General features: G+C 40.5%; 1 protein-coding gene across 4 annotated transcripts; it reads left to right on the top strand.

Moving 5' to 3' along the window:
• Positions 1-357: 357 nt before the first annotated feature.
• LOC124001452 (COMM domain-containing protein 8-like) lies at positions 358-17,921 on the top strand. 4 transcript variants are annotated; one of them, XM_046308190.1, is made up of 5 exons: positions 358-478; positions 4,862-5,017; positions 13,743-13,895; positions 14,207-14,362; positions 17,252-17,921. In XM_046308190.1, the coding sequence occupies exons 1-5, from the start codon at positions 434-436 to the stop codon at positions 17,270-17,272; spliced, it is 531 nt and encodes a 176-aa protein (XP_046164146.1). In that variant the 5' UTR covers positions 358-433; the 3' UTR covers positions 17,273-17,921. The 4 variants fall into 4 exon arrangements, with proteins under 4 accessions (XP_046164146.1, XP_046164148.1, XP_046164147.1 ...); XM_046308192.1 differs by having other exon boundaries at positions 419-436; XM_046308191.1 differs by lacking the exon at positions 358-478 and adding an exon at positions 785-846.
• The last annotated feature ends 4,345 nt before the right edge of the window (positions 17,922-22,266 follow it).

The raw sequence follows: 22,266 nt of genomic DNA, 5'->3' as shown, positions 1-22,266 counted from the left end.
ACCTGGTTAAATAAAGGTGAAATAATTAAATAAATAAAAAATTACTGCTGGACATGTCATCTAGTTTCACCATAGCACTTCTGTTTTCACTTTAATAATCCTCCAAGAAAGAAGCCGATTTTATAAACACATAATGCAAAGGAAGTGACATTTGTGTAAGCTGATGCTTTACAGAACGTTTTAATGCACTGTGGCGCGTGGAATAATATTATAGAATTTTGCCGCACTAAAAAAGTATTTTTAGGAGACTGTTTCAATACGAGCTCAACGCACTTTTTAAAAATAAAATGTTTTCCATAGGCTGATTGCTCCAAAATACCTTTACCGGTATGAACCTCATTGCAAGAGTCCAATGTATAATACGCCCCCATACGTGACCACTATCAGCTGATTCGTGACGTTAAACACGGAAGGCGGAACTTGACAGCAAAACATGGTACATTTACTTGGCAAATTACCTTCTGAAGAATGTCAAAAAGTAAGAATAATTGAAAAGTGCAATCTTTACTGTAATTTCCTTGAATGTTTGATTCCTAAATGTGCTGTATTTTGTCAGCCCAGTCCTGGAGCTAGTCAATGCAATATCAGGAGAACCCTTGCATGCATTCACTTTTTACATAGCAACGGTGATATTTTTATTTTATGTAACGAGGCAAGTCAGTTAAGAACAGATTCTTATTTACAATGCCGGACTACCAAAAGGACTCCTGCGGGGACGGGGGCCAGGGATTTTTTATTTATTTTTATAAATACAATATAAATATAGGACACAACTCTACATAAAGAGAGACCTAAGGCGACAACATAGCAAGGCAGCAACACAGCATGGTAGCATCACAAAACAAGGTACAAACATTGGGCACAGACAACGGTCAACAAGGTAGAGACAACAATACATCACACAAAGCCACCACAACTGTCAGTAAGAGTGTCCATGATTGAGTCTTTGAATGAAGAGATTGAGATAAAACTGTACAGTTTGTTGCAGCTAGCTGCAGCGAACCGAATAGAGGAACGATATGTGAATGCTTCCGTAGAACAGCTGTTACACTTTAGCCACTAAAGTGTAGCAATAACTTTTTAAACTAACCTCTTCTTTAGGATACACTTTTCCCATATCAATAACGAAGACCGTATCATACATGCCAACAGTGTCCAGTTGCAGCGGGTTCTACAAAAAACACATGTTCATTAAGGTATTGAATACATGTTTTGTATCTAGTGAGAAGTGCCACTTGCATATGTGTAGATCAGTGGCGGTCGATGCCGTTCATATATTTTTTAAATTAGTATTGCCTTATTTCTATTATAGCATATTGGATGACTGTCATTCATATTACATTCACTCAGTTCAATGTAACGTTTTTTTTAGATTTAGGCTACATACTACATGATAATACAATTTTCCCTATACCCATCGTGAGGTTGCTACAACCTAGCCTATGAATGAACGTTTACAACGTAGGTGCACAGGTCGAAAGAAATTTGAGTAATTAAGGTGACAGACATTGACACATTCAATACCGCCTTGCACACACTGGCCTGCATCTAGCAGATATAGTCAGCAAGCAGTTTAGCAGTTACCCTGGCCGGCCCCAGAGGCAATACATTAATAAAACTAAAAACCAAGTTCTAGTGTTGGATAGCCAGCTAGCTAACATAGCATCTTTCTCTGTTTGAGTAAGCTAAACTAACTTGCTACATTCCATAGCTAAGTAAGTGAAGAAAAATAAATAAATATAGATATCTCTCTCTTGCTTCTTCATTTTTTAAAGAAATGAATTTGTTTAACTATTGTCTTTCTCTCGCTGATTCAACCTCTTATCACATTTTATGCACTACAATGTTAGCTAGCTGTAGCTTATGCTTTCAGTACAACATTGATTCTTCGATCCTTTGCTTGGGTGGACAACTTTTCAGTTAATGCTGCAAGAACTGATAGGTTGGAGGACATCCTCTGGAAGTTGTCATAATTACTGTTTAAGTCTATGGAAGGGGGTGAGAACCACGAGCCTACTAGAGTTTTGAATCGATGTCAATGTACCCAGAGGAGGACAGAATTTAGCTGTCCTCCGTCCGGCTACACCATAGTGCTACCCTACAGAGTGCTGTTGAGGCTACTGTAGACCTTCATTGCAAAACAGTGTGTTTTAATCAATTATTTACTTCAAGGTTTTCACACACTGTTGTTGGTATTTTGGCCCATTCCTCCATGCAGATCTCTAGAGCAGTGATGTTTTGGAGCTGTTGCTGGGCAACACTGACTTTCAACTCCCTCCAAAGATTTTCTATGGGGTTGAGATCTGGAGACTGGCTAGGCCACTCCAGGACATTGAAATGCTTCTTACGAAGCCACTACTTCGTTGCCCGGGCGGTGTGTTTGGGATCATTGTCATGCTGAAAGACCCAGCCACGTTTCATCTTCAATGCCCTCGCTGATGGAAGGAGGTTTTCGCTCAAAATCTCACGATACATGGCCCCATTCATTTTTTCCTTTACACGGATCAGTCGTCCTGGTCCCTTTGCAGAAAAACAGCCCCAAAGCATGATTTTTCCATGGTGCTCTTTGGATGCAACTCAGCATTCTTTGTCCTCCAAACACGACGAGTTGAGTTTTTACCAAAAAGTTATATTTTGGTTTCATCTGACCATATGACATTCTCCCAATCTTCTTCTGGATCATCCAAATGCTCTCTAGCAAACTTCAGACGGGCCTAGACATGTACTGGCTTAAGCAGGGGGACACGTCTGGCACTGCAGGATTTTGAGTCCCTGGCGGCGTAGTGTGTTACTGATGGTAGGCTTTGTTACTTTGGTCCCAGCTCTCTGCAGGTCATTCACAAGGTCCCCCCGTGTGGTTCTGGGATTTTTGCTCACCGTTCTTCTGATCATTTTGACCCCACGGGGTGAGATCTTGCGTGGAGCCCCAGATCGAGGGAGATTATCAGTGGTCTTGTATGTCTTCCATTTCCTAATAATTGCTCCCACAGTTGATTTCTTCAAACCAAGCTGCTTACCTATTGCAGATTCAGTCTTCCCAGCCTGGTGCAGGTCTACAATTTTGTTTCTGGTGTCCTTTGACAGGTCTTTTGTCTTGGCCATAGTAGAGTTTGGAGTGTGACTGTTTGAGGTTGTGGACAGGTGTATTTTATACTGATAACAAGTTCAAACTGGTGCCATTAATACAGGTAACGAGTGGAGGACAGAGGAGCCTCTTAAAGAATAAGTTATAGGTCTGTGCGAGCCAGAAATCTTGCTTGTTTGTAGGTGACCAAACACTTATTTTCCACCATAATTTGCAAATATATTCATGAAAAATCCTACAATGTGATTTTCTGTTTTTTTTTCCTCATTTTGTCTGTCATAGTTGAAGTGTACCTATGATGAAAATTACAGGCCTCTCATCTTTCTATAAGTGGGAGAACCTTCACAATTGGTGGCTGACAATACTTTTTTGCCCCACTGTATTTAGTGTAATTTTATCTAAAAAGAATAGCTTTTTTAATGTTTCACTATTTTATTTTTGCCATTCACTGAGGATAGTCCTCCCCTTCCTCTGCTGGGGAGCCTTCACTAGTGTAGCTCTTTGTTTTGGTCGCACTGTGTGACATGCTGTCATCTACTTCTACACGTGGCTGCGTAGCATAGATGCTGGGAAATAATAAGAATGTGTTCTACTTTGTGCTTTTCAAAGAACCTCAAAGCACACAAAAATACATCTAATTTAGAAAAACAACATGAGATGGACAGTCATTAGCAGTGGTGTAAAATACTTAAGCAACAATTCTTTAAAGTACTTAAGTAGTTTTGGGGGGTGATCTGTAGGCCTACTTTACTATTTGTATTTTTTACAACTTTTACTTTTACTCTACTACATTCCTAAAGAAAATCATATACATTTTACTCCATACTTTTTTCCTCACACCCAAAAGTACTTGTTACATTTTGAATGCTTAGCATGAAAGGAAAATGGTCCAATTCACTCACTCATCAAGAGAACATCCCTGGTAATCCCTACTGCCTCTGATCTGGCAGACTCAATTAACACAAATGCTTATTTTGTAAAGAAGAGTGTTGGAGTGTGCCCCAAGAAAATTGTGCTGTTTGTTTGGCTTAATAGAAGGAATATGACATTATTTGTTCTTTTACTTTTGATACTTAAGCATATTTTTTTTTACTCAAGTATGATAATTGTGTACTTTTTCCACCACTGGTCATTAGAAAGTTCATGGCTTGAGTGATCATCTGAGCGAGGTAAATACTAGATGTGTGGTAGCTAACATGGCGAGGAACCTCTTCGTGTGGTACAGAACATGGATTTTTCTGAATGTGTTCTCTGATTTTTGTAGAATGCAACGAGCAACGAGGAGGCACAGACAATTATTTGATATTTTGTAAGTTCTCAATTCAGGAAAAAAGGTATCACCAATAACAGGTTAATTGAAACCTTTCATGCTACACTTTACAATAGCTAAGGTATAAAGGCTGTATGGAACCATTCACATATCACCTTTACAATGTGTAGCTACATAGCAACAGGCCATTGTAGGAGGAAAATGTCATTAATAAAATACATTTTTCATTAGCTGGCACGCAAGAGGGGTCGAGTGTTTCATTGTTATAAGCACATGCTGAACCAACAATTGAACAGCAGAGGGAGCATGATGCTTGATTGTAAATACAAAGCATACAGATAAGGCGCTTACTCAAAAACACTATGACCGCCACACAAACATGGGCATGGCATTGTTTACTGACTTGTTTTGGGTAGATGGATTAAATCCCAGCATAGGCTACAAAAGGACCGCAATACATTTTTTCACGATGATGATGATGATGATACACACTTTCTCTCTTCCAGCTATTACACTGGGTGGTAGACGGTGTGTGTGGGCGGGAGCCCCCTCGGATGGCAGACTACGGTAATACGTGGACCCTTGTAGAATGGATGGAGCTCCTCGACTCCCTCTCCTCTCTGTTCCGGCTTGCTGTGGGTAAGAAGACCCCAGACGATGAGGTGAGACCATCGTCAGTGCGTTTGGAGCAGTCTTTTGAGTTTTATCATGAATGTTTGACTTTGAGTCATGTTCCATGCATGACTGGCCCTTGACTTAGATGTCAGGGGAGTTGGGTTTCTAAGATGTGCAATGCAGTGGCTCACTGGTTTGTGAGGGTTCTTTTGACAGTTATATTGTGTTGGGCTCTTTAGTGTGTATTAGGTTTGTGTAGCGCCTCTTGACGGCTGCAATGTATTTTGTATACCGGCAGTGTATTGGATTTGTAAGGAGTGTGAAGAGTATTTGGTTTGGTCAATGTTTCTCAATCCATTCCCGAGGGATGCTCAGGGGGTGTACATTTTGATTGAACCATGTGTTTTATTGCTGGGCTAGAACAAAAGTGGACAATGGTCACCCCTCTGTGAGGGCTGTAGTGTGTGTGGTATGTTGTGTTTTGTTATGCCTGCAGAGTAGACTGGGATTTGGGGTGTCAGGTGTATACACTGTGTTGGTCTCAGGTTTCAGTGTGTTTGCCACTCCGGTGGAAGGCAGGCGTCAGGTTTCAGACTCTGCTGGGATATCCCAGCAATCTGTTTTCTGACTCTTGACAGGAGGGGCCATTGAAAGTTCAACCAGGCATCAGACTACTGTGTTCCCCTAGAATGCATCTTTGGCACGGCTTAGTAACATTTAATGCTAACACCGAGGCCTACATTTTCAATTGATAAATGTTACATAGAGTGCCAGTTTATTATTATTTTTACATTTAAAAAAAATAAATAATAATATTTAAGGAGAGAAAAACAAGATCTCTTGATTGCAAAAGTCTACACACCTCTTTGTGGCACATTTAAATAAGTTTAAAAAACAAGTATTTTTATGAAAATCCCGCAATTACACTGAACAAAATAACATAGAAAAATGTCAACGATTTTACTGAGTTACAGTTAGGGTTGCACATTTTGGGGAATATTCATAGGTGGAAACTTTCTGTGGGAATTAATGGGAATGTATGCAAATTAATATTAATATCATTTGAATGTAGATGTTTTTTGTATTGGATCTATTTACCATACAGAAACATACACATTTTACCTTATCATAAGTAGACACAATTACAAATGATTAAATCCTTCCAATAGAAATTTTAAAAACTATATACACTGCTCAAATAATATATGCCATTTAGCAGACGCTTTTATCCAAAGCGACTTACAGTCATGTGTGCATACATTCTACGTATGGGTGGTCCCGGGGATCGAACCCACTACCCTGGCGTTACAAGCGCCATGCTCTACCAACTGAGCAAAAAAAATAAAGGAAACACTTAAACAACACAATATAACTCCAAATCAATCACACTTCTGCGAAATCAAACTGTCCACTTAGGAAGCAACACTGAGTGACAATAAATTTCACATGCTGTTGTGCAAATGGAATAGACAACAGGTGGAAATTATAGGCAATTAGCAAGACACCCCCAATAAAGGAGTGGTTCTGCAGGTGGTGACCACAGACCACTTCTCAGTTCCTATGCTTCCTGGCTGATGTTTTGGTCACTTTTGAATGCTGGCGGTGCTTTCACTCTAGTGGTAGCATGAGACGGAGTCTACAACCCACACAAGGCTCAGGTAGTGCAGCTCATCCAGGATGGAACATCAATGCGAGCTGTGGCTGGAAGGTTTGCTGTGTCTGTCAGCGTAGTGTCCAGAGCATGGAGGCGCTACCAGGAGACAGGCCAGTACATCAGGAGACGTGGAGGAGCAGGAGGAGCACTGCCAGAGCCCTGCAAAATTACCTCCAGCAGGCCACAAACATGCATGTGTCTGCTCAAACGGTGAGAGACGGACTCCATGAGGGTGGTATGAGGGCCCGACGTCCACATGTGGGGGTTGTGCTTACAGCCCAACACCGTGCAGGACGTTTGGCATTTGCCAGAGATCACCAAGATTGGCAAATTCTCCACTGGCGCCCTGTGCTCTTCACAGATGAAAGCAAGTTCACACTGAGCACATGTGACAGACGTGACAGAGTCATGAGACGCCGTGGAGAACGTTCTGCTGCCTGCAACATCCTCCAGCATGACCGGTTTGGCGGTGGGTCAGTCATGGTGTGGGGTGGCATTTCTTTGGGGGGCCGTACAGCCCTCCATGTGCTCGCCAAAGGTAGCCTGACTGCCATTAGGTTCCGAGATGAGATCCTCAGACCCCTTGTGAGACCATATGTTGGCCCTGGGTTCCTCCTAATGCAAGACAATGCCTCATGTGGCTGGAGTGTGTCAGCAGTTCCTGCAAGAGGAAGGCATTGATGCTATGGACTGGCCCGCCCGTTCCCCAGACCTGAATTCAATTGAGCACATCTGGGACATCATGTCTCGCTCCATCCACCAACGCCACGTTGCACCACAAACTGCTCATCAGGAGCATGCCCCGGCATTGTAGGGAGGTCATACAGGGACGTGGAGGCCACACACACTACTGAACCTCATTTTGACTTGTTTTAAGGACATTACATCAAAGTTGGATCAGCCTGTAGTGTCGTTTTCCACTTTAATTTTGAGTGTGACTCCAAATCCAGACCTCCATGGGTTGATAAATTTGATTTCCATTGATCATTTTTGTGTGATTTTGTTGTCAGCACATTCAACTATGTAAAGAAAAAAGTATTTAATAAAAATATTTCATTCATTCAGATCTTGGATGTGTTATTTTAGTGTTCCCTTTATTTTTTTGAGCAGTGTAGTTACGAATCGAACATTAATTAAATGAGTTGACTCTTCACATGGGATGATTTTGCTGAATAACCAAAGAAAGGGAATATTGAATGATCCATCGCATCTCCCAAAAACGCTTTCAACATACATCTGTAAAATGATAGTCTAGAAACTAAAGCTTTGGTTGTCTTCCTCTCAAACTTGCATGTCTTCTCCCTGGACCTCCTCAATGTCCAGCTCTTGAACATCAGACTCTGAGGCCTCATCTTCACTGTCACTTTCCAACCTTGTTGAGGATGGCTCGTTGTCAGGCTCAAAAAAATCTAATTTGGCCGGATGGCCACCAATTTTTCAACCCTTGTATTGGTCAGCCTGTGTGTGTGTTCCCAAACAAGGATGACGGAGGCAACAGGGGAAAGAGCCTCAGAGCCACGAAGTCCCTTCCACCAGGTGGCTGATGATATATGTTGGAACGACATATATGTTGGCACAATATACCATATTTCATCTCCATCCCAAAGCCCTTGCTTGGAAGTGTATTTTGCCAGACTGCCAAGAACCTTGCCCTCATCCAGGCCAAGGTGGTAATACACGATAGTGATGCCACCATAGGCTTTGTTGATCTCTGCACCAGACAGGATGCTCTTGCCAGCATACTTGGGGTCCAACATGTATGCTGCGGCGTGAATGGACTTCAGGCAGAAGTCTTCGTGCTTTTTGATGTATTTCAGAACTGCAGTTTCCTCTGCTTGGAGCAACAGTGAAATGGGCAGGGCAGTACAGATTTCTTCTCAAGCAGAGTCTGAACATCAGACAGTATGGCATTGTCTCCCTCAATCTGTGAAATGGCTTCTGTTATAGGTTTCAGGAGTTTCAGGCTGCTTACCACTCTCCCAAAATACATAATCCAGGAGGATCCTCTTGATGGGGCTGTCCATATCAGCAGACTGTGATTTGGCCATTTCTTGGAGAGACTCCTTCCCCTCCAGGAGACTGTCAAACATGATGACAACACCCCCAACATGTGTTGCTGGGCAGCTTCAATGTGGTGCTCTTATTCTTACTTTGCTTGGTGAGGTAGATTGCTGTTATAACTTGATGATCCTTCACATACCTAACAATTTCCTTAGCTCTCTTGTAGAGTGTATCCATTGTTTTCAGTGCTATGATGTCCTTGAGGAGCAGATTCAATGCATGAGCAGCACAGCCAATGGGTGTGATGTGAGGGTAGGACTCCACTTTAGACCAAGCAGCCTTCATGTTCACAGCATTGTCTGTCACCAGTGCAAATACCTTCTTTGGCCCAAGGTCATTGATGATTGCCTTCAGCTCATTTGCAATGTAGAGACTGGTGTGTCTGTTGTCCCTTGTCTGTGCTCTTGTAGAATACTGGTTGAGGGGTGGAGATTATGTAGTTAATTATTCCTTGCCCACGAACATTTGACCACCCATCAGAGATGATTGCAATACAGTCTGCTTTCTCTATGATATGCTTGACCTTCACTTGAACTCTGTTGAACTCTGCATCCAGCAAATGAGTAGATAAAGCATGTCTGGTTGGAGGGGTGTATGCTGGGCGAAGAACAATCAGACATCTCTTCCAATACACATTGCCTGTGAGCATCAGAGGTGAACCAGTTGCATACACAGCTCAAGCATCAGCATTTCTCTGACTACGTTCCTCCATTGAGTCAAAAACACTTCTGATTCCAGGACCATGAGCTGTTGCTATCAATAAGGTGTCTGATTAATAATTTCACCTCGAATAGAAGTAGAGGGACTTTTGTCAGAGGTTGACTGTTGTGAGCACTGAGGGAACTTTATGCACTTGGCCAGATGATTCTGTATCTTTGTTGTATTCTTCACATATGATTTGGCACAGTATTTGCAAATGTACACAGCTTTTCCTTCTACATTAGTTGCAGTGAAATGTCTCAACACATCAGACAGTGCCTGTGGTATTTTCCTGTAAAGATTAGGAAAAAATGAGTAAAAAAATTAATAAATACAATTTCATGTACAGATAGATTAAATAACTCCTTTGTAAGATAAATGTTTCAAAGTAAGGAAGTAGGTGAATTAACACTCCTCAGTTAGCAGGCTCTATCTAGCAAGCTAAAACCCACATGGTAGCAAGAACTAACTAGCAGAAATTGTTAACAAGTTAGAAATAAGTTCGATTTAAACACACTTTTCTGTAGGCTACTATTTACTAGTTAACAAAAAATCATGTATGTCATATAAAATATATTCACCCAACCCAGTATTGTAATCAAAACTTACCAGAAAGCATGTAGTCCTTGGCTCAGACAGTGTTGTAGTAGTGTGGGCTCAATAGCATCTCATTAGTGTGCAAGATCTTGAGAATCAGCTGTACATGTGATGGAAGAGTGCACTGCACATGTGATGGAAGAATGCACTGTGCATGCAGAGGTTTGCAATTCCATTGCATTGGGGATAGTTTAACCAAAATATGTGAAAAGACCTAGAATTGCCTTATGTGTATCCCACAAAAAAGGTTCACTGTTATAAGCTAACTTTTTTGACGAATTTAAGCAAAACTTCCAATGGAAAATTTCCGGGGAAATTCTGGAAATTTACCAAAAACTTTCCGACCCTTTGCAACCATAGTTACAGTTCATATAAGGAAATCAGTCAATTGAAATGTTTTCATTAGGCCCTAATCTATGGATTTCACATGACTGGGAATACAGATATGCATTTTTTGGTCACAGATACCTTTAAAAAAAAAAAGTAGGGCGGTGAATCAAAATCAGTCAGTGTCTGGTGTGACCACCATTTTCCTCATGCAGCGCGACACATCTCCTTCTCATAGAGTTGATCAGGCTGTTGATTGTGGCCTGTGAAATGGTGTCCCACACCTCTTCAATGGCTGTGCGAAGTTTCTGGATATTGGCGGGAACTGGAACACACTGTTGTACACGTTCATCCAGAGTATCCCAAACATGCTTAATGGGTGAAATGTCTGGTGAGTGTGCAGGCCATGGAAGAACTGGGAAAATTTCAGTATCCAGGAATTGTGTACACATCCTTGCGACATGGGACCGTGTTTTATAATGCTGAAACATGTGGTGATGTCGGCGGATGAAAGGCACGACAATGGGCCTCACATTATCTCTGTGCATTCAAATGACCATCAATAAAATGCAATTGTGTTCGTTGTACGTAGCTTATGCCTGCCCATACCATAATCCCACCTCCACCATGGGGCACTCTGTTCACAACGTTGACATCAGTAAACCGCTCGCCCACACAACGCCATACAGGTACATTGGAAACCGGAATTCATCCATGAAGAGCACACTTCGGTGGCCACTGGCATGCTGGAGAAGGTGAGCATTTGCCCACTGAAGTCTGTTACACCGCCAAACTGCTGTCAGGTCAAGACCCGGGTGAGGATGGCGAGCACTCAGATGAGCTTCCCCGAGATGGTTTCTGACAGTTTATGCAGAAATTCTTCAGTTATGCAAACCCACAGTTTCATCAGTTGTCCGGGAAGCTGGTCTCAGATGATCCTTCAGGTGAAGAAGCCGGATATGGAGGTCCTGGGCTGGCGTGGTTACACATGGTCTGTGGTTGTAAGGCCGGTTGGATGTACTACCAAATTATCTAAAATAACATTGGAGAAAGCATATGGTAGCGAAATTAACATTCAATTATCTGGCAACAGCTCTGGTGGATATTCCTGCTGTCAGCATGTCAATTGCACGCTCCCTGAAAGCCACAGATGTCTCAAGTTTTGTGTTTTGTGACAACTTCACATTTTAGTGGCCTTTTATTGTTTCCAGCACAAGGTGCACCTGTGTAATGATTATACGGTTTAATCAGATTTTTGATTAGCCACACCTGTCAGGTGGATGGACCAACACTTTGTGTTGCATTTATACTTTTGTCCAGTGTAGTTTCGTTTGTGCAAAAGTAATAGTGGGAAAAATAGATAGGATCATTTTTGAATAAGTTCCTCTTTCTGAGTAATATTCAAACAGATTTAACCTCCAAGCCACCAAGTGCTTTAAAAATGTGTATATAGTTACAGATCAGGTGAAGGTGATGAAACAATTCCAAAATGCCATAATAACCCTTTGAATATGGACAAGTATGGCAATTAAGCTGTTGATGGTGTTACATATCAACTGGGTGCTGAGAGGATCTGTCAGTCCTTCCTAACATAGTTATGGGAGAGAATGAGAACTGCTCAGAGATGTCACTATAAGGCCAAAGGTGATTTTAAAACAGACACTGAGTTCCTTTGCTGAGCTGTGAGAACTGTGGATGGATTAGCAACATTGCGTTAATTTCCCATTACAGTGGAAAGAAGAAAGCATGTGCTAATAAAATCCATTCCAAATCATCCTTCCTGTTTGCAAAATGGTCATTTAAGTAATACTTTAAGAGAACATAACAAATAAATGAACTTTTTTGCAAAAACTTTCGGTTTAGGGCAAATCCAACTCGACACATCACCGAGTGAACCTTCCATATTTTCAAGAATTGTGGCAGCATCATCATGTTATGTTATTATTGTCACCGGCAGGGATTGGGGAGTTTTTGTCAGGACCAAAATAAATATGAAAAACGTAGTATTCTGAAGACCTCACACTAGGATATAGATTTATGTTTGAGGGCAACAAATGATAAAGCCAAAGACACACGAGTGGCCTTCCGTGAGGTGTTCAGTGATTCTGAGTCGTCTAGTCTCAGCCCTGACTTAAATCTGTGTGAAAATCAGTGACAATACTGGAATATTGCTGTCCATCAATGATCTACAACCAAATTGAATGAGCTTGATCAATTTTGACAATAATAATGGATAGATGTTGCCCTAAGGGCTGTGCAAAGTTGGCGGGACCTTATTCAAAATCATTTTCAGCAGTAATTTCTGCCAAAAGTACTTCCATCAAGTATTAACTCATGTCAGGGATGTGAAGACCTACTAAATAAATACATTTTCATTTAAAAAAAATAAATGTTTCTTTCACTTTGAAAGTGTGAAGTAGGCTGTCAATCAGTGGGGTAAAATCCCAATTTAATCTCTATTTTTTTAGATTTTAATTTAAGGGACCAAACTGTGACAACTGTGTAAAGGTTGTGTAGATTTTCTCTAGGCACTATATGAGTTAATTTAGTAGCGAAGTTATTTCAGTAGCGAGTTATTGACAATACTAATGAAATATTACAGGGACATAGACTCATCTGTTTCAGTTTCAAAACTAAATGTTTTATGTGTAAATAGAATTACAGGCAGACTGAAACAAGACCAGCCATTTGATATTCATTGCACAATCACCAGCAGCTGTGGCACAAGATGGGAACAACGAGCTGCGGAACATATTTACAAAAGTCATGTATTAATAAATATTGTATGTCCAGTGTTGACAGTTTGTGTATCATGTGTGTTTAATGTAGGCCAATGTGCAGGTAACTGCCAAAATAAAGGAAACACCAACATAAAGTGTCTAAATAGGGCGTTGGGCTATTAAGCCACCAGAACAGCTTCAATGCTCCTTGGCATATATTTGACTAGTGTCTGGAAATCTATTGGCGGGATATGACACCATTCTTCAATGAGAAATTCTATAATTTGGTGTTTTGTTGAGGGTAGTGGAAAATGCTGTCTCATGCGCCGCTCCAGAATCTCCCGTAAGTGTTCAATTGGGTAGAGGTCTGGTGACTTGCACACATTCTTTAAACCCTCTATGCTCCTTTACAAATTCACTGAGATGTATTCTAGCCATGGTACCGAAAATAATGGGCAACTGGTATTTTAAAATATGACCCTAAGCATTATGGGATATTAATTGCTCTACACCTGTGTGGAAGCACCTGCTTTCAATATATTTATATATTTTGTATCCCTCTTACTGAAGTGTTTCCTTTATTTTGGCAGTTACCTGTACCATCCCACACAAGTTATTTTGAATTTGAACTGTGTAGTTTGCCAATAAAATTGAATATACAGTATGAGAGATTTATTGATTACTGCAACTGCCAACCTCTTCTGCTTTGGGCAGGTGCTGGCATCGTTGGCAGACGTGGGCAGTGGGTATGGGGAGGCTGTGCTGACTGTCCTGAGGGCCAGACGAGAGGAGATCCGTCAGGCGCTGGTGGAGAGGACCAATAACGTGTCCAGCTCTACCCTCCAGGATTTTGACTGGCAGATAAAGGTGAATTCCCTGCACTATAGTGAGGAGACAACAATCTCCGTTTGATTGAGAAACTGATTGGTCAGGACTCCCTTGAAAAATATATATATTTTTTTATCTCAAAGGAATATCTTGGTTAAATACAGGTCAAATGAAAAAAGTGTTTTTACTTGGTATGCAGAAATTCAGTGAGAAATTATGCTTTATCAGTCATTGATTTGGGGTGAAATACTGAGTTGTAATGGTTCACTACCTATCTACTACTGCTACCACAATGATTTCTATACATTTGAATCCTAAGCCTTTCTCGCGCTCTCTGTTTCTCTGTTCAGCTGGCATTGTCCAGCGATAAGATCTCATTTCTCCATACCCCTCTACTCAACCTCCGTTTGGATGTGAAGGAGAATGGTGCCCTGAAGCCTCTGTCTGTCGAGATGAACAGAGAGGAATTACAAACACTCATCAGCTCATTGGAGGCTGCCAATAAGGTACAATCTTCGGGGGGACACATGCATGCACTTATACACAAATTATTAGGGTATTGACTTGTGTGCGTCATTTCCGATCGAATGCGTTTGTGTCTGTGTCAGTGTGTTTGTCCAATGTTTCAGTTGTGCATAGTTATGCAAAGCATGTGTGTGAGTGCTTGCATGTATGTGTGTGTGTGTGTGTGTGTGTGTGTGTGTTTGAGTTTGACCAGCATCAGTGGAGGGTATAATTTGGATGGGTTGAGAACAGTTTTCATGGCAGTTCCACCAATAGTCTAATATCATTACACCTACTGATGTCAGAGGCGCAAGAGCCTGTGATTTCTGCCAGCCATTGTGCCTTCATTCACTTAATGTTTTTTCCCCCAGTCTCTCCATATTCCCTGTCGTATAAGACATTTGTATGTATGTATATACAGAAACATATTCGTATCCCAACTGCAGTTCAGTCTGACTGTACACTCCTCCCACAAGTCTCCAGAAAACTTGTTTTTGGACAGAGAGTTACCTTTTCATTAAAACGTTAGAGGACAAAATGTCCTAGCGTGTGAGAAACATGTTTGCTGGCCTCAAATGCTAGTCAGCTAGCAAATATTTAGAAGCAAATGTAAAATTGTTTAGCGAGTCATGCTAACCCGTTGCAATCCGTTTAGTGTTGATTGCTAGCTACAGATGTTAGCTGGCTAGTTAGCTACAATAGTTAGCTACAGCCATCAGTTGTTGTGTTATCATATTTTGCCTATTCCACCGTTTGTAAAAGGCATACTGGCATTTGAATATAGCACATGAATAGGGAATCTAGACACACTGTGGACACGAGACACATTTAAATGTACACTATCGTTCAAAAGTTTGGGGTAACCTAATGTCCTTGTTTTTGAAAGAAAAACAACATTTCTTGAACATTAAAATAACAACAAATTGATCAGAATTAGTGTAGACATTGTTAATATTGTAAATGACTACTGTAGCTGGAAACAGATTTTTTTTACGGAATATCTACATAGGCCCATTATCAGCAACCATCACTCCTGTGTTCCAATGGCACGTTGTGTTAGCTAATCCAAGTTTATCATTTTAAAAGGCTAATTGATCATTAGAAAAGCCTTTTTCAGTTATGTTAGCACAGCTGAAACCTATTGTGCTGATTTAAAGAAGCAATACAACTGGCCTCCTTAAGACTAGTTGAGTATCTGGAGCATCAGCATTTGTGGGTTCGATTACAGGCTCAAAATGTCCAGAAACAAAGGACTTTCTTCTGAAACTCAACAGTCTATTCTTGTTCTGAGAAATGAAGGCTATTCCATACGAGATATTGCCAAGGAGTCGCCTCTTCACTGTTGACATTGAGACTGGTGTTTTGCGGGTACTATTTAATGATGCTGCCAGTTGAGGACTTATGACGTGTCTGTTTCTCAAACTAACTAAATGTACTTGTCCTCTTGCTCAGTTGTGGTTAGCGCCAGTTTGCGCTGTTATTTGAAGGGAGTGGTACACAGCGTTGTACGAGATCTTCAGTTTCTTGGCAATTTCTCACATGGAATAGACTGATAGTTTCAGAAGAAAGTTATTTGTTTCTGCCCATTTTCAGCCAGAATGCTCCAGATACTCAACTAGTCTAAAGAAGGCCAGTTTTATTGCTTCTTTAATCAGCACAACAGGTTTCGGCTATGCTAACATAATTGCAAAAGGGTTTTCTAATGATTGATTAGCCTTTTAAAATGATAAACTTGGATTAGCTAACACAACGTGCCATTGGAACACAGGAGTGATGGTTGCTGATAATGGGCCTCTGTACGCCTATGTAAATATTCTGTAAAAAATATGCAATTTCCAGCTACAATAGTAATTTACAACATTAACAATATCTACACTATTTCTGATCAATTTGATGTTATTTTAATGGACAAAAAAAGTTGCTTTTCTTTCAAAAACTAGGACATTTCTAAGTGACCCCAAACCTTTGAACAATAGTGTAAGTATAGATGCATGACTCATTCGGAATTCCATAAACAGAACTCTATGATCAGAATACTAAAGCTGTGTGAACTGTCAAGTCTAGACACGGCCCTAGAGAGCCCTTCTCCTATATATACATTGATCTTTTCTTTGACAGCATAGGCCTCAAAGGTACTGCCTATCTCCAGTTTAAAGTAGTCAACTTATTATTCTACTTTTGAGTTTATTGGCAGTTTGTAAATAAACAAAAAAATGGTCATTACAGCTACCGTGCTGGAGTGTGTATAGTCTGAACAGGTATAAAGCCAATGTTGGTGATATACTGCAACCTGCAGTTATGGATTGTTTGCCTAGGAATGTAATTCATTGGCTGACCCCCTCCTGCTGATCTGGGTTCTTTCTAGAGCCCGACCGATATATCGGTTCACCAATATTAGCCTTTTAAAGCTATATCGGTATTGGCTGATAACTCCACTGATAGCCTCTATTCAATAAATAGGATGAAAAAAGGGAATCTCATGCTTATCTGAAAACTTGCTGCCATTCTCATGATGTGTCATTATTGTTAAAATGTGTGATATCAACATTTGAAGCATAGTTATTGGACAATTGCTCTTCTGGGTGGCAATTTGAAAACAGTGTGGGGAAAATTACACTTCTTCAGTTCCCTGCTGTTAAACAGTATATCGGCAAGTTTTGCCCCTCAAAAAATCAGAATCGGACCCTAAAAATCATATAATTCGGGCTCTAATCCTTTCTTAACCCATAGTAAATCCCACCAAGTTGACGACTTTAAAATGGTGGAAGCCCTCAATGGTGCTGTCTATGCTAATGCAGGATTTGTAGCACAATAGCTCTCTATCCATCTCTATGTGCACACTTTACCTCTGTGTGTGTATCCTGACAGTGTGTGTGTTTGTGACCTTACAGGTGGTACTACAGCTGAAGTGATGGCGTCGATGGACATTTCACTGTGCCCTTTTTATTTATGGCTCTTATTAAGGGGACATCATAGAGGGACACTGAGCTATGATGCAGGGGAACAACTCTTAGCCTTCAACCCACTAGGCACTGATTCCTTACGCCTCGATCACACCTACAGCGTCATTGCACAAAATGAAACACAGCAACATCTGGATATGTGTGCAACAAAAGTTCAACATTCACCTTCTGCTACCATTTCTGTCAATCCTTCTACACATATAATTTGATGCATACGTTTGATAAATCCAACGCATGCACCACACAGAACGCACTGCGACTGCCTCTGCAACGCACATGCAGTGTTCCATTGGAAATTAATGTACTTCTGGTGTACCAAAACGCAACGATGCTGTCTGTGTGAATGAATTAAAAAGCATTGAATTTGTATAAGCATGGGATAGTGGGTGTTGCACCATATTCCTTTTCTTCCATTTCTTTTAAATCCATGAGGGGGAGTGAATGAGTGCACATTTTGGGGAGAAGGTTAGAGAATTGTACTGCAGCCTAAGATATATTCCCATGACTGCAGCAGTCTTTTTTTGTACTTGTTGTTTTGCTGTTTTTTGTTGTTGTAATCCATTCCATTACTGTATAAAAAATGAATGTTTAACCTTTATTTGACCTTTTCTTCAATGGAATGCATTTTAGAGCTCTAGGCTGTCTCCATACTCTGAAATGTCTTCATCTCTTTGTCTCTTGTCCTTCCTGATCTCTGTTGATTGGCTAGGTTAAAATATTGGCAAGGTCATCCATCTCCAGAGGCAATGTTATATATCAGACCAAATAATACCCCTTCCATGAGGGTTGCACTAACGTTATATATCAGACCAAATAATACCCCTTCCATGAGGGTTGCACTAACGTTATATATCAGACCAAATAATACGCCTTCCATGAGGGTTGCACTAACGTCATATATCAGACCAAATAATACCCCTTCCATGAAGGTTGAAAAGGCCCTTTTCATCTGTCTATTGAATATTTAATACAGATCACACTGTGCAAAATCTTCCTTTGCGTATGCCTGTGTACTAGTCAGCATGCCTATGATGTTATGCATGAAAACAGCAGTGGGGGGTAGTGAGTTATTGAGGGCCTAACTTTCCCTGTTTTCCTAAATTCATCACATCTGGACCACAATATGGCAACGCTATAATGTTTTGATGAGATATAAAAAAAGACCACGTTGCATGAGAATCCAGTGCGTGTTCTAGTTTGCCATATACAGGATTTGCAGTTACTGTAGTCTTTTTTAATAGAAGTAACCTGGCCTTGCAAGATTGGCTAGGTATTTAGAGGCAGTGAGACCACAGAGGTGCATCTTGCGTGAACAAATACACACAGAGTGCAAATGATACCGTGGCATTCTATTGGGTGCACGAAAATGTTTTACATAATGACCAAACCGGCTCCGTGCCTGCATGTTGAGTTTGTCTATCCCCACCAGACAGATCAGGACACGCAGGTTGAAATATCAAACATTTATTTGGGGACAGGTCAAAACACAAATGAAATATTCATGGGAATTTAACTTGCTAGCTTGCTGTTGCAATTTAATTTGTCCTGGGATATAAACATTGGGTTGTTATTGTAGCTGAAAGGTTATTTTTGTTGCTGGATCTTTGTAGAATTTGGACAAATTGAGTCACAAAATTGTGTGTTCTATACTCCAACAATTAATCCACAGATAAAAGGGGAGACCTAGTTAGTTTCTAATAATCTCTCCTCGTTCAGTCTTCTGTGTATTTTATATGGTGGTTGGAATCCAACTTCAAGGTCACTCATGTGGGTATATGCTCTTAAAAACGAATGAGATGGGAGAGGCAGGACTTGCAGCGCAGACATTCGCAAACAGTTTGGATGAAATGATTGAATAACGTGTACATTTTTATTTTGCAACGCTCACGCACACAAGGCGGGCGGTGTGGTCAGCATGTTATGGGCCTAATAGTAAAGATGTCATTTAACTGTAAAAATGTGTTACATTTTAATGTGGCATGACATTTTCATCTGATTGTCAAGAAATCCCTTAAAAAGTAGGCTACCTGCGCACGTTCGTCCACTAATTCCAGCATCCAAACAGTGCCCTATGCACCCGCCATTTGATGAATGGAAAGAGACATCTGTTACAAACACTACATTCGGCGCTTGTCATTAGGCCTACACAGTGGTATGTATTCATGGAAGCCATGCTTCCCCCAAAATGTTAACAATAAAACAAACCTATTAAATCATTTCTGTATTTTTAATAATTTTCCTTCAATTCGCAAGTGGCTGAATGTATCTGATGCTGCCTGACCAAAAAGACATGGCATACTCCTTTTGGCCAGACAGCATCAGATACATTGGCTACACATACTGAGACAGAGGGGCGCTGTTTCACTCAATCTGATGCTTTCTCGGGAGAGACTGATGCATCTTTCTGTCGGTGCACGTCTCTTCAAATTATCAATATTTTTTTTATAGAAAGTCCCCAAAGTTGGACTTTTTGGTGCCTTTAGGGGAACTCCTGTCTCATTCTGTAATACACACAGACACACACACACACAGACACACAACCAGAAGCATAATGCCCTAAAGCTTGTTTAAGAGAAGATGCAAGTGTCCTAACGCCCTGCCAAATGTTGCTTATGATTTGATCATGTCTCAGCTTATCCTGCTCGTCATTGTCCTCACGAGGCGGTCCTAAAAGGGTCATGGTAACCATGTAAACTGAACTTCAGTAATGTTACACAGGCCATAAAAACAAACTAAAACATGTTTTTTCAATGCAATAACACTTCGGTCATTGTAATGAGTGTTACATAGCCTATATGTCCGAAGGCTTCATTTGAAGACCCCACAATTGTCACATGGTTTCACTCGCTTGCACACACACTGCCCACTGTGTGGAAGAAAGGCGATCACATCCAAATGAAGCTCCATAACTCATCTACACGGATTCCCTCTAGCTGCGGACCATTATCACATGGTGACGTTTGTGTCCTAGCCATGCCCCTACAGTAGATGGCAGCCTGTCTGATTATTAATGAGAGTGGCACTACAGCGCATGGCCCTACTAACTGGTCTAATGGCATTACTCTTTGCTTAGTCGCTGGAGATTTATCTTTGACCTTAGATCTCGAGGATACTGTAGATTGCCTTGTAAAGATGCTAGTACAGAATGGTGTATACTATTAAGTTCAAGTTAATTCTCCCACGCATCATGTTTTCGCAAACAGCACTATATTGGAGACAAACTAAGAGATTTTGAGTTAGTATTGTTAAATGAGAGTGAAGCTTTTATTGGGTTGGTGAGATGTCAGTTATTTTATTTGAATTTCTTACCATCTCAAACAAAGGATTTGTATGATTGTGTTCTCTCTTACACACAAACACCCACACCCACACACACACACACACATTCCCGGTCGCACATGCTTGCTTGTACACATGTTACCAAGCAGAAAAACACACATGCTTGCTGACAAACACGCCAGGACACTCAAACACACTCTTCTCTCACACACACACACACACTCCTTTATACATGAGAGCACATATAGAGCACGAGAGAAAATTGTACAGTAATTTCACACAATAGAGTTCAGTACATTTCATTATCCCTTGGAAGCTTGAGGGAAGCCAGTTGTTAAGGCTTCCATTTCACTATGGCCGTCCAAAGAAAACATGTGTCCCATCTGTTTCTGTATGTGAGAGTCTGCTGAGTGGAAAGACCATTTTATTGTTCACCAGTCCATAGAATTCCATTTCGCCTGAAAACAACGACAGTAACGGCAACGAAACCAAACTTGCAGGACATTTTCTGCAATGAATTCACAGATTGTCATCATAAATGCTGGAATGTCTGACTACTACCTACTTTGAGTATGTATTTAGAGCGACATAAAAGTCAGTCTGTGTTGTTGACCGCAGTTTCATTTCTTAATCTTCTCTAAAAAAAAAAAAAAAAGTACAAGTTTATTAATTTTAAATTCTACACACTAGTTATAAGTTAAGTTAAACCCTGTGAAAATATTGAGATTCTTGTTAAAGGCACAATATTCAGCCATGAGGAGAGAGCACACTGCTACTTATTGTGTCATGTAGAAGCCTATCTGGTTCAGCTTTTTTTTGGTAAGCCCTGATAACACAAGCAGTTCAGATGTCTACTTGGAATCCACCTGCTATTATAATAATTAAGTAGTTACATCAAAGTAGTCATTGGCCATTTTGATTGCTATGCAAAGCAATAGTCATGGGCAAAACCATTTTAGCCATGGAAAAGTACTCTGATATATTTGTAGAGGGAAACTCTACCATTGTTTATTCAGAAAAAAAAATGTCATTTTTAGTTCCAAATGTGAGAAAAATTTCATCATCTGAGGACTGTAGAAATGGACGAGCCAGATTTTGATGTGGCGTGGCCAGCCAAACAGAGAACCCTGCAGGATGTTATCAGAGTGTAGATCAAAGTTAGGATCACATAGAATGCTGCGTTGCCAGTTTAGCTTTTTTCCCCATCATCCAAATTGTGAGGTGACAAATTATGTAATGAGTCCAACCTACGCTAATTTAATTTAAACCACACAACCTACTTATATAAGCTATTATGGCACTAATTGCTGCCCTTTAATGCTACAAAATTACACCTTTACAACTAGGCTATAGCTACTTATCCTATTTGTTTTGTTGAACTAATATAGTAGACATTCTAGCACAGCTTTTTCTACAATTGCAATAAAACCAACAATGAAACCAGCAATGAAACAAGTAGGAATTACAGGGAATTGTTCAGGTTCATACAAGTATTCATCAGTCTTGAGTAGTATAACAGAGGAGTCAAGAAATCCATTGAAATCCAAATAACTCTAGACCATCGCGCCTGTTTTTTTATGCACTAAAGCAATGAGGTCAATTGATTTCCATGCCAAATCTTATAGGTGTAGAACACCTATTGCTATTCTATGCCAGTTTTTTAA

The sequence above is a fragment of the Oncorhynchus gorbuscha genome, linkage group LG17 (assembly GCF_021184085.1).
Source record: "Oncorhynchus gorbuscha isolate QuinsamMale2020 ecotype Even-year linkage group LG17, OgorEven_v1.0, whole genome shotgun sequence".
Taxonomy (NCBI): domain Eukaryota; kingdom Metazoa; phylum Chordata; class Actinopteri; order Salmoniformes; family Salmonidae; genus Oncorhynchus; species Oncorhynchus gorbuscha.
Note: the sequence above shows the minus strand (reverse complement) of the source record. Positions and strands in the feature narration are given on the sequence as shown.

Excerpts from the sequence above, each read along its gene's own strand:
- LOC124001452 (XM_046308188.1), top strand. The coding sequence starts at position 1,143 with ATGCCAACAGTGTCCAGTTGCAGCGGGTTCTACAAAAAACACATGTTC. Across the intron at positions 1,197-4,861 it reads AAAAACACATGTTCATTAAG|CTATTACACTGGGTGGTAGA; the intron begins GTATTGAATACA and ends TCTCTCTTCCAG. Across the intron at positions 13,896-14,206 it reads ATTTTGACTGGCAGATAAAG|CTGGCATTGTCCAGCGATAA; the intron begins GTGAATTCCCTG and ends TTCTCTGTTCAG.